Below are 12,161 nucleotides of genomic sequence, written 5' to 3' on the forward strand. Positions count from 1 at the left end.
ATATAAGAGAAAGTGAAAGGATGTCTTTTCTGTTTTCTTCCTACATGCAAAATGATATAAAAGTCTTAGCCTGCTACAGTATCTTGCTAAATGCTGGGGAAAAAAAAATGGCTTGATTAGTTGTAATCAATAATTAAAATCATTCATAGAGCGCCTGATCAGATGCCCAAGGTGAGCATTTTGAAGAAAAGGGCAGCTTGTAGAATGGTTGTTCTTTCTTGGGATTTGAAGAACATTTTAAATATTTCCGAATCTAGTTTAAAATTTTTATTATGAAAAAATACTTTATAGTGAAGGTTTCAATATTCCTCTGTAGAGCTGCATTCTTCCATCTTATAAAACTGCTATTTTTTTCCTCTTGCTTCCTTTTCCATTTCAGAGAATTCTAGAGTTTCCAAACTGACAACCGCTTTGGAGGTTTTAAGGAGTTCTTTATTTTTTGTGTCATGGACCCCTTTGGCATTCTTGTGAAGCCCACTGTCCCCTTTCAGAATAATATTTTTAAATGCATAAAATAAAATGCATAAGATTCCAGAAACGTCAACCATGTTGAAATATAGTCATCAATATATATTATTATTTTTTTAAAATTGTGATAAAATACACATAACATAAAATTTGCCATCTTAACCATTTTAAAATGTACTGTTTGGTGTCATTAAGTACATTCACATTGTTGTGCAACTGTCACCACCGTCCACCTCCAGAATTCTTTTCATCTTCAAAACTGAAACTCTGTGCTGATTGAACAAACACCCTCTGTTCTCTCCCCATCCCAACACTGCCCCAGGCAACCACCCTTCTACTTTCTGTCTCTATAAATTTGTCTACTCTAAGTACCTCAAAAAACAGGGGAATCATATGGTATTGCCCTTTTGTATCTGGCTTATTTCACTTAGCATCACGTCCTCAAGCTTCATCCATGTTGTAGCATGGATGTAGCTTTTCACAGACGAATAATATTTCATTGTAAGTACAAGCCACACTTTATTTATTTCATTCATCCTTTCATGGACATTTGAGTTGTTCCACTTCTTGGCTATTATAAATAATGCTTCTATGAATATGGGTGTACAAATATCTGTTTGAGCTCTTTCTTTCAATTCTTTTGGGTATATAACCAGAAGTGGAATTTCTGGATCATATGGTAATTCTATATTTAATTTTTTGAGGACCTATCATACTGTTTTTCATAGTGGCTGCACCATTTTACATTCCCACCAACAGTGCAAGAGGGTTCCTTTTTCTCCACACCCTCTCCAGCATTTGTTATTTTGTTTGTTTGTTTGTTTTTAAATAGTAACCATCCTAATGGGTATAAGGTGGAGTTTTCAACGTATTTTTAAAAACAAATTTGTAGTAATAGATATATATGCTTTTTATTAACATGTTATTTAAAAAAAAATCTAGCAGCTGGTCTAATAATTACCATAACTTCAAAGTAATAATGAGCCTAAACAATATTTCAACATATTTGCAACAATTGCCAAATGAAGATATCTTTGGTTTCTATTGGTGGCAAAGCACAGCTAATACATAGCTAATACAACTGTGGTTTGTTGCCTACATTCACAATGGGAGGAAACGTACTTTTTCAGTTAGAGGTGAGTGGAAATACAATGCGGTTTTTCCCCATACAAGTTTATTGACCCGAATATTATCCTCGAACACCCTGGGGATCGTAGACCCCAGGTTAGGAACTACTGATCTAGTTTCTTCCTCTTTTTATAGGTGAAGAGAGTGCGGCCTCCAGTGGTTAAGTGATTTGCCAAGAGTCACACTGTCAGTGGCAGACCCAGGACTAGAACTCTATCCCCCAATTTCTAACCCTGTGTGTCCCTTATCCAACACGCAAAATGCAAAATGAGCTACACCTGAGCCATCTCTGTATGCACCAAAGCCTTTAGTGCATTTCTTTGCACATAGTGGGTCTCAGTAAATAGAGGATGAGTGGCGTGTATCATCATAGGCAAGAGAGACCAAAGCTGAACACATGATCAGCCCTTTTTGCTGAGAATCTTAGTGTGAGGGCATTTTTCTATCTAGCAGCAATCATAAGATAGAAATGATTACTTCATCTATATGAATAAAGAAAATGAGATTTAAAAATTAAAGGTGTTGTTTTGGTTCCAACATACATGTATAACAAACATTTTTTTCCAAATGAATTCATGAAAGCCTGGGCTTTTAAAAAGTTTTCTGACTAATATTTAGACATAGGTCTTAGAAAATAGTTTCAAATTCCAAACTATTTTTAAAAACACTGTTATCATTTAAAATGTGTGTTTCAGAGGCTATCTCAACAGCATATGTCCCTGTATCAGTTCTTACTGGTTTAGTTTCTAAGACATTAGCTGGATACTGTTAAGAAGGACTTGCCCCAGCCTGAAAGCAAAAGAAGCAGAAGTAAAGACCCAAAGAAAAATAGACAATGAACTTGGCCTTTCCTTACATTTATTTCCTAGGTCGTCTTCAGACCCTTGCTTACCATCTGAAGGGATTTGCTTGATTTTGCTAGTAGTTTTAAGTTTGTTCTTAAAACTTATGATGACTAAGACGAAGACGTAGATGACAATTCTTCTAAAGCAGATGTCTAATTAATGTTAGATGCATTGATTCGTTAGATTGGTTATTTGTATGATACAAGCCCTGCTGCAATTGAATACTTAATGCCAGTTGTTCTAGTCCATAATGGGCTGGGTGGTATCACCAACTTTATATTTCTTTGATTGTGAGAGAAGCTACAGAAACTTTCAAGCCGCTGTTCGCTTCAGTTTTATCCGTCTGCCAACAAGGCGCCTACCTATTCATTTGCCAAATGGCTGAACTAATAAGTGTTCCTGGAAGGGAATCACCTTCATTTCTGATACGTCTGTGGACTTGGCGTGTCTAGTTTTTATCCGAGGCAAAGGGCCAAGTCTCTTAAGAAGTTTGACCTGTGTCAAGGCTAAGGGACTGTTGCTCTTTTGTCTAAACAGATGGACTGTTCCCTAAAATATTTTAAACTCAGTAGCAGAGAGAAACAGTGGAATCATTTGGCATCATTTGTATTTTGTTTTCTTGGCTTTGGGGAATGATAGGGAAAAAAAGCCTTTATATTTTCAAACTTCTAACTCTTCAGAGGCTTCTATTTTTTACTCTCTGACATACAAGTCATATTTGATTCGTAAATCCTGTCTGTCTGAAATGACAAGTCCTATTTTTACTTTTTAGTATTTCACAATCTCAGGAAGTTTTAGGATGAATAAATGCACACATTTTCACAAGGTGGGGATGCAACCTCACAGGTTGCTCAATACCGCATATGGGGCTGTTTTTAAGAAAACTGCTGTTCTTAAAACATGTTAGACAAGAGTGCTGAGCACCGTGGCATGTAACCAACTCTGATTCTCAAGGTCCGGAATTATCATTTTATTTGATCTCCCAGACAGTTGTTTTCTTTTTCTTTTTTTCTTGGTACCAGACTAGGCCTGTCTGCTAAAAGTTATTTTGAAAATGTGGCCCTGGATTCCGCTGTAATTCTGCCAGATCATCAACATTCTAGGCAGGTGAATGTAAATCTCCCTTTAAATCAGCCTGCTCCTGTGTCTTACCAGATTGAAAAATTATAATAACCACATCGCTCCGTGGGTTATGCCTTAAACCTCAGGAGATTAATTCCAACAGGTTGTGAAGCCCCCTGGGGAGCCTGGTGAGGGGGCTTCGTGGTATTTTAACCCCTGGACCTTTGAAATCCTGTTTCTGACAAGAGAGGGCTGCTGAGCAAAGATGAAATACACCGGCAGCAACTCCTCCACCCTCCATGCGCACACACTTTAGGAGGGTCCACAAAGGGAAAGGGAGGGTGGAGCCCAGACTCTGTTTATGTGGAATGATCTGAACAGCAGGAAAGCTCCCCCTTTCATCCTCCTCTTCCGCCCACCCCACCATATCTGCCACAGATGTTTGCCGTCCTAGCAAAAGCGCTCTCCTCTCCTTGGCTTTCTTTGAACCGTCTCATACTCCCGAGAAGCTGCAGCAGATCTGATGGGTCAGTGTGATTGACATCACTGATTCCTTTCCTCCTGTCGGGCCAACGGTGCGCGGGAGAACAAGGAGAAACGGGCCCCGGGGACGGTCTTGAGCTAAACGCCCCTTCCGACCACTGATTCATCCCTTGTCACCCAGTGAACAAATCCCGAGTTCCTCGGGCTGCAGCCCTGTTCTGGGTGCTGGGATCCGGTGGGACAGGGTGAATAAGGAGCACAGGCTTCCTCCTCTCACGGCCTCACATTCTAATGGGTCGGGGAGAGGAGAGAGAAACAAACAAATGACAGAGCAGGGTGAGTTCCTACAGTGATAGACGGAATAAAGCGTTTCTTTTCGGAACCCCAAATTTAAGCTTTTAGCTCTGCCAAGCTGGTTGCCTGGTTCAAGGGCACCCTGGTTCAAGGCTTTGCTCCTGTGGTTCTCTGTTCTGGAACGTTCTTTCCCTAGATTTCCACTTGACGCACTCTTAGAGTGGCCTTCCCTTACCACGACATGTATATGTAGTGTACATATATCCTGAACCATCTGAAAATTAGTTGCAGGCATTTTGATGCTTCACTCCAAAATACTTAAGCATGTATCTCTTAAGAATAAGAGACATTTCCCACATAACCACAATACTGGAGATCGGGCTCTTGGAATCTGAACTCCCCTGGTGCCAGGCAGTGTAACCTGCCATGAAACTGTCCCATCGTGCCCTGGATGCAGAGCCAAGGCCTTTGTCGCTGGTGTCCCTGAGTTAGATGAGGAGGGATTTGTCATGGAGGGATGTGTGTGTCGGTGTCCTAGGGTATTCCACAAAGAACTCGGAGAGCTCTGGTTGTAAGTGCTCTGTTCCGTAGAGGTGCCTTTCCTTCGGCCTGTGTAAGAGGCGGAGATGATAAAAGTATCCATCTTCCCGTTTAACTCCTAAGGAGTATCACAGCCAGGACGGGCTTCCGGGGCCCTGCAGTCACACAGAGTCTTACACTTAGAAGGGCCCAGTGCTTGATTTAACGCTCTGCTATTGCTGTCTTGAAATTCTTAATACTTTGGTCTTTTTTGCTGGTGGGGGGGGAGTGCTGCAGGGCATGCGGGATCCTAGGTCCCCAACCAGGGATGGAACCTGTGCCCCCTGCAGTGGAAGCTCAGAGCCCTAACCTCTGGACCTCCAGGGAAGTCCCTCTAAATACTTTTGAAAAAGGGACCCCACCTCTTCATACCTAGGCTTCTTACCTATTATGTAGCTGTTTCTGATCACAGGGCTCAGGAATTTTCATAGATAAGAAACTTAGCGCATCAGCAGCTGCTTATAAAGAACCTCAAAAACCTTTAAAAATTAATAGAAACAGGAGATTGAGATCTGCACAGGCCACTTTGAACCTGAATTCTGGGGGGATTCCATTGCAGATCATGCTAAGTTAGTATGCTGCCATTTTCACAGCCGGCCGGCGGGCATCCTTCAGGCGGCTTCAGGTGAAGACGGGGTTCTGGAGGTGCACAGCACGCACCCACTTCAAGGTAACACTGGTCCAAGGCTCGAACGTGGCCCCGCCCAGACCAGCTTCCATGTTCTTGGTCACACTAGCAAGGACAGATAACTTCTGTCTCATTATTCACTGACGATTGATGTAAGCTTTGAAAACCAGCAGTGGTGCTAGATCAACTACCAATTTGAATGAACTACAGAGGCCAGAGGAAACTCTAACTTCTCCTCAGCAATACCATCAGCAAAATCCAGCCTGGACAACTCTCAGGATATACAATTGATCACTTCATCAAATAAATTGCAAAACTTACAAAAAAAAAAAAAAAAAGGAGAGAGCTAAAAAGGGAATTTACAGATTAAACAAGACTTAAAGGACACATTAATCACAATGTGTGGATCTGATTTGGATCTTGATTTACAAGAAAAACTGTAAAATATACAATAATAAAACAATGCAAAAATTAAATCTTGATGATTTGCTTTTCAGGATTTATTTGTTAATTGTTTTAGCTGTGCTCATTGTATCATAGTTATTTTTAAAAAATCCTTGTCTTTTAGGGATACATATAGAAATACCTGAGGGTGTTTGGGGGGCAGAATTGCCCATGGTTTAATGGGTATTGGGGCTGGATGACTGGTATATGAGGGCTCATTACACTATTTTGGTTGCTTTTATATATATTCAAAATATTTTGTAATAAAAAGTAAAAAAAAAAAGAACTATTGGCTAAAGTCATATGGAATTATAACCTAAAGTTATACTATAATTATAACATATATAACTTATATAAATAGAACTTACATATTATAATATGATAATATAAATGTCCATGAATCAATAGTGATATACATAAAATAAATACATAAGTGTGGAAGAAGAACTCCAAATCATTAATGTGGACACCCTGCCCTCAAGGAAGCAGATCATAGCTCCCCACTCCTGAAGTGTGGCCTCAGCATAACAACTTTTTTCCTGAGAGCATGATGGAAAGGGCATGAAAAAGAGCAACTGTGCAGTGAAGAAACCTGCCCTACACCACCTCAAGCCCGGTGATCAAGGTTAATGTCAACAGTGGTGAAGCATATTGATGGTATGTGTCCCTGGCCTGATGTGATGAGAATGACCCTTTGCCTCTGTCATCTTCCTCCTAAAAATGTAGTAACGCAATCTAATCCTGAGAAAAATATCAGACAAACCCAAACTGAGGGCCATTCTACGAAATACCTGACCAGTCCTCATAACTGTCAAGGCCATCAAAAGCAAGGAAAGTCTGAGAAACTGTCACAGTCAAGAGGAGCCTAAGGAGACATGACAAATACATGTAATGTGGGGTCCTGGATGGGATCCTGGAACAGAAAAAGGATATTAGGTAAAAACTAAAAAACGTGAATAATGTATGGATTTTGATAATAACGTATCAATATCGGTTCTTTAACTGTAAAAAATGTACCATACTAATGTAAAATGTTAATAGTTAATAATAGGAGAATCTAGGTATATAGGAACTCTCTCTTCACAATAATTCTGTAAATCTAAAACTGTAAATTCTGTAAATCTAAGAAGGAAAGTGTATTTAGAAAAACGAAACTATTGGTTTTGGGGTTTAGTGTGATAGTATGCTGAACTGAGTTTCTTAGAATTTCTCATTTCTACTTGTAACGTTCTTTTGCCCCCAGCAGGCCTGAACTCCTCAGTAAAGACTGTTTAAGTGTTTCTGAGAGAAGAAATTGAAAGTAACTGAAAGTTGGTATTTCATAGGCACTTTTTTCCCTCCTCTGTCTCAAGAGAAGGAACAGGTTGCTGCTAACTTCAGACTCACTGCTAGTCTCTACTTCAGGGTTGCAGGAAACCTGTATCTTCTGGTGCAGGGAGGATGGGCAGAAAACTGTGTGATTAGCACAACGATGCTGTTTACTAAGAATCTGGTCAGATTGGGCCAAGTCCCTCCATCCCTGTCTCAGCTGAGGTGCCTTTCATTCCTACCTTTGTCCTTTTAGGGACAAAACACTTCTCTGTGAGAACTCTTAAAAGACCCTGGTAATAATTGTAATACAGGGGAGAAAAAGATGGTGAAATGAGGGGATAAATGTAAATTATGCAGAGAAAATATTTTTCTTTAGTAATTGTAATACAAGGGGAAAAAAAGATGGTGAAATGAGGGGATGAAGACAACTTATGCGGAGAAAATATTTTTCTTTACTTTTCCTCACAATGCGGGGGAGAAATATTGTAAGAATCGGGAATTCAGCGGCTCTTCACTCACAAGTGGGTCTATTTGCTTGACTGTCACCTTGACTGTCAGCTTCTTGCTCAGGCATTTAGAATATAGCTCGGTCATTCCCCACCTGGTAAAGTTTGTCTAGAAAGACACTCTGTGCCAGCAGTGTGTGACTCTCGTGCACTTAAATTATCTTTTCCTTACTTCCGGTGGCTGCTGAGGCAGTGCAGCTGAATAACCTAAGTCTTCTTGTCACTCAGCAAGAATGCTCAGTGGAGCTTGGAAAACAACTTTACTGAGTAAGGATCACAGCCAGATAGAGGTGGTCCCCTGGGTGGGGTATTCCTGCCAGGAGAAGGTTTAGCGAGCATCTACAAAGGCAATGATCTTTTTTTTTTTTAAGAAAGGAAATGTTGGAGTCCTTGGACCAATTTCTCAATGTCTTTGGGAGCTCTAGGTGTTTATTTTTCCTAAACATATTCTTTGGAGAAGGCTGGAGAGGAAAGAAAGTGGTCCAAGTGCACACAGATGGTAAATCCACGGCTCCCATCAACAGCAGCAAAGAAATCATCTTGACTCAAGCAGACAACCTCTGAGATAGGAAATGAAGCCTTGGGGTACATGGGGAACTAAAGTCCCTGAGTTGGAATGATAGGCAGCTCCCAGGAGACCCACGAAATGGCACGGAGTCCTGTCCTTTCCCAAGAGGGACATTTTTTTAAATGGCAGCAAAGTAGATATTGAGCTGGGCAAACAATCATGTCATTGGACAAGTTGTTCTGATTTTCTGCAGTTTTCCTCACTGGATCATAAAGCCATTAAATGATATTGTTTGGAAAGAACTGCAAGAAAATATAAGTGAATGTTAATCTCTTGAGGTAGGGAAATCCTTTCTAAACATGGCATTAAAAATAGAACATAAGGGAAAAGATCAGTGAATTGGACACAGTAAAAACTAAAAATTAAAAATGTCTGTATATTTTTAAAAACCACTGTAAACAACATTAAAATGCAAATGACAACCTTGAATGATGTTTCCAACACACGTACCTGACATAAGACTTAAAATCTTAATATACTCAAACACTTCTAATTAAAATAAAAGAGAATACCCTAATAGAAAAAATATGTTAACAAACAAAATGGTTATTTATAAGAAAAAAAATGCAACTAGCCAATACTTTTATGAAAAAAATTTCTATAAAACTAGTAAACAAGGAAATGCACATTAAAACAATCATGAGGAACCATTTCCTCCAAATAAATTGCTAAGAAAAAAAAATGCCCAGCATTGGTAAACATTCTTTAAAAAGTCATACTTTCATATATGCAGAATATAATTTGGTATGTTTCTGAAATTCAGCAATATGTATCAAAAGTCTTAAAAGTGATTTTTCCCTTTGGCCTAGGAATTGTCATAAAGAAATAATTGTGTACAAAATTGTGTATTCAAGGATGTTCAATTCAGTATTGTTTACGACAGTAAAAAAGCCCCTGAGCTGGAGTGATCTCCATCAAGAGGGAATTTAGGTTCAGTAAATTTCGTTGCAGTATGATTAAGTGGTTAAGAGCATGGACACTGAGACGGCCTGGGTTCAAATTCTGCCTCTCCACTTACTAGCTGTGTGGCTTCTCTGTGCTTCAGTGTCTTCATATGTAAAATGAGGTTAATTTTATAGCATCTGCCCCATTAAGTTATTGTGAGAATGAAATGAGTTACTCTGTGTAAAGTGCCTGCTATATTCCAAGTGTTAGCTGCTGTCATTATTATTATTCTTTCCATGGATTCAACATGGCCTTTAAATATGGTGTCGAAGAATATCTGAAAATGTGAGGAAGTGGACATGATGTATGAAGTGAAAAAAAGAGCAGATTACAAAGGAGATAACTTTGGGAACATATAACATATATGTAGACAAAGCAAGGCTGGCAACAGACCGAACGTGAACAGTGTTTATTTCTGGATGACTCTGATTTCTTCTTAATCCTTTTTAATGTTTGATAAATTTCCACCATAACAGTATTTTTGCTTTTAATCAGAAAAGTAAAAAATACGAATCTGGCGGCGGCTGGTGTGGGGTTGAGTCAGTTGTGAGACCCGGAGCTGCGGACGGGCGGGCGGCCCAGCGAGCCGGCGACAGACCGGCGGGCGTCGGGTTCGGGAGCCGAGCGCTGGCCCCGCGTCAAGTCGGGCCGAGCCGCGCCGCAGTCGCCGCCGCTGCCGCCGCCCCCCCGCCCGCAGCCAGCGACCCGCCGCGGGCGCGCCCCCGCTCTGCGCTGTCTCCGATGGCGTCCGCCTCCGGGGCCATGGCGAAGCACGAGCAGATCCTGGTCCTCGACCCTCCCACAGACCTCAAATTCAAAGGCCCCTTCACAGATGTAGTCACTACAAATCTTAAGTTGCGAAATCCATCGGATAGAAAGGTGTGTTTCAAAGTGAAGACTACAGCACCTCGTCGGTACTGTGTGAGGCCCAACAGTGGAATTATTGACCCAGGGTTGACTGTGACTGTTTCAGTAATGCTGCAGCCTTTTGACTATGACCCCAATGAGAAGAGTAAACACAAGTTTATGGTACAGACCATCTTTGCTCCACCAAACATTTCAGATATGGAAGCCGTGTGGAAAGAGGCAAAACCCGATGAATTGATGGATTCTAAATTGAGATGTGTATTTGAGATGCCCAATGAAAATGATAAATTGAATGACATGGAACCCAGCAAAGCCGTTCCCCTGAACGCTGTGAAGCAGGACGGGCCCGTGCCAAAGCCACACAGTGTTTCCCTCAATGATACTGAGACGAGAAAGCTCATGGAAGAGTGCAAGAGGCTCCAGGGAGAGATGATGAAGCTATCGGAAGAAAACCGACACCTGAGAGATGAAGGCTTAAGGCTCAGAAAGGTAGCACATTCGGATAAACCTGGATCCCCCTCAGCTGCATCCTTCAGAGATAATGTCACCAGTCCTCTTCCTTCACTTCTTGTTGTAATTGCAGCCATTTTCTTTGGATTCTTTCTAGGGAAATTCATCTTGTAGAGTGAAGCATGCAGAGTGCTATTTCTTTTTTTTTCTCTTGACCAGAAAAAGATTTGTTTACCTACCATCTCACTGGTAGTGTGGCCCACGGTGACCATTCTTTGTGTGTACAGCGTCATATAGGCCTCGCCTGTAACAGTCTCACGGTTAGAAACACAGTAAGAGCAGAGTGTTGGGCTCCCGGACAGCGTGAACGTCACCAGACCATCCCTAGCAGGTGTCATTGCACATTCAGTCCTTTATGAAATTCATAAGTAAAGAATTGTTCTTTCTTTGTGGTTTTAATAAGAGTTCAAGAATTGTTCAGAGTCTTGTAAATGTTATTTTAATAATCCCTTAAATTTTATCTGTTGCTGTTACCTCTTGAAATATGATTTATTTAGATTGCTAATCCCACTCATTCAGGAAATGCCAAGAGGTATTCTGTGGGGAAATGGTGCCTCTTACAGTGTAAATTTTCTCCTTTACCTTTGCTAATATCATGGCAGAATTTTTCTTATCCCTTGTGAGGCAGTTGTTGACTGAGTTTTTCATCCTTCCAACCCTGTCCCATGGTATTTAACACAAAAATAATAAAACTGTTAACAGATAAAAAAAAAAATAATACAAATCTATTTTGAAACGAACAGCACGTAGCTAGAGACCTGTTGATTCCCATGTCTGACAGAGGCCGGGTGAGGCAGGCCACGCTTCCTGCTGGTTTGTTAAAGTCTTTTCTTTCACTCCTCCCTTGAGTTGATGTCCCTGCATCTTCCTTTCCCTGGCCTTAGGCTGGGCTCTGCTCTGGTCCTGGAGGAGCCGATGGAGCTGGAGGGACCGTGGGTCCCGTGCGTCTTGTTAGGGAAGGCAGTGGAGGCAGAAGCGGGCATCTCCAGGTAGGACCGGGCTGTGGGAGCCGCTGCTGGTCCCTAACTGCTGAACAGGAAAAGCTGAGAAGCCGCTGGTCATGGGGCTTCTGCTGGAGCAGGGCCTGGTGTTTGATTTGAGTTTCAAATGTTAAAAATACTCATGTTCCTGTCGTTATGATTAATAGCAAGAATTATCAGGCAGGTAGCGTTCATCCTCACCTCCAGATTGGGCAATGGGGCGAGGTCTTTAAATGCCTGGCACCCCGTGTGGGCCATACTACCCAGCATTGCCAAAGGATGGGTCTGCTTACACCTCCTAGGGAGGACTGTGGGGTGTGAGGCCTGCGGTCCTAATTGGTTAAGGGAAGCCCCGGCACTGAGACTGCAAATAAAACAGGTTTTCCCCTTTCTCCCTGGCAGAAAGCAGAGCGGTTTGGGCGTGTCTAGGTCTCTGAGTCACTGGTGGGCTAGTTGCAGTCTTTCCTGAGGCTTTCTCGGTCTCTTGTTTCTGGAGCCTGGCATGCTGTGGGTGTTTCACTAACATTGTTGACCGGCAGACAG

At 41.5% G+C, this 12,161-nt stretch overlaps 1 protein-coding gene across 1 annotated transcript; it reads left to right on the forward strand.

Moving 5' to 3' along the window:
• Positions 1–9,949: 9,949 nt before the first annotated feature.
• On the forward strand, positions 9,950–11,335 carry LOC133092326 (vesicle-associated membrane protein-associated protein A-like). Its single transcript, XM_061191600.1, has one exon. The coding sequence runs from the start codon at positions 10,003–10,005 to the stop codon at positions 10,750–10,752; it is 750 nt and encodes a 249-aa protein (XP_061047583.1). The 5' UTR covers positions 9,950–10,002; the 3' UTR covers positions 10,753–11,335.
• Positions 11,336–12,161: the final 826 nt, after the last annotated feature.

Source organism: Eubalaena glacialis, chromosome 5 (assembly GCF_028564815.1).
Source record: "Eubalaena glacialis isolate mEubGla1 chromosome 5, mEubGla1.1.hap2.+ XY, whole genome shotgun sequence".
Taxonomy (NCBI): Eukaryota; Metazoa; Chordata; class Mammalia; order Artiodactyla; family Balaenidae; genus Eubalaena; species Eubalaena glacialis.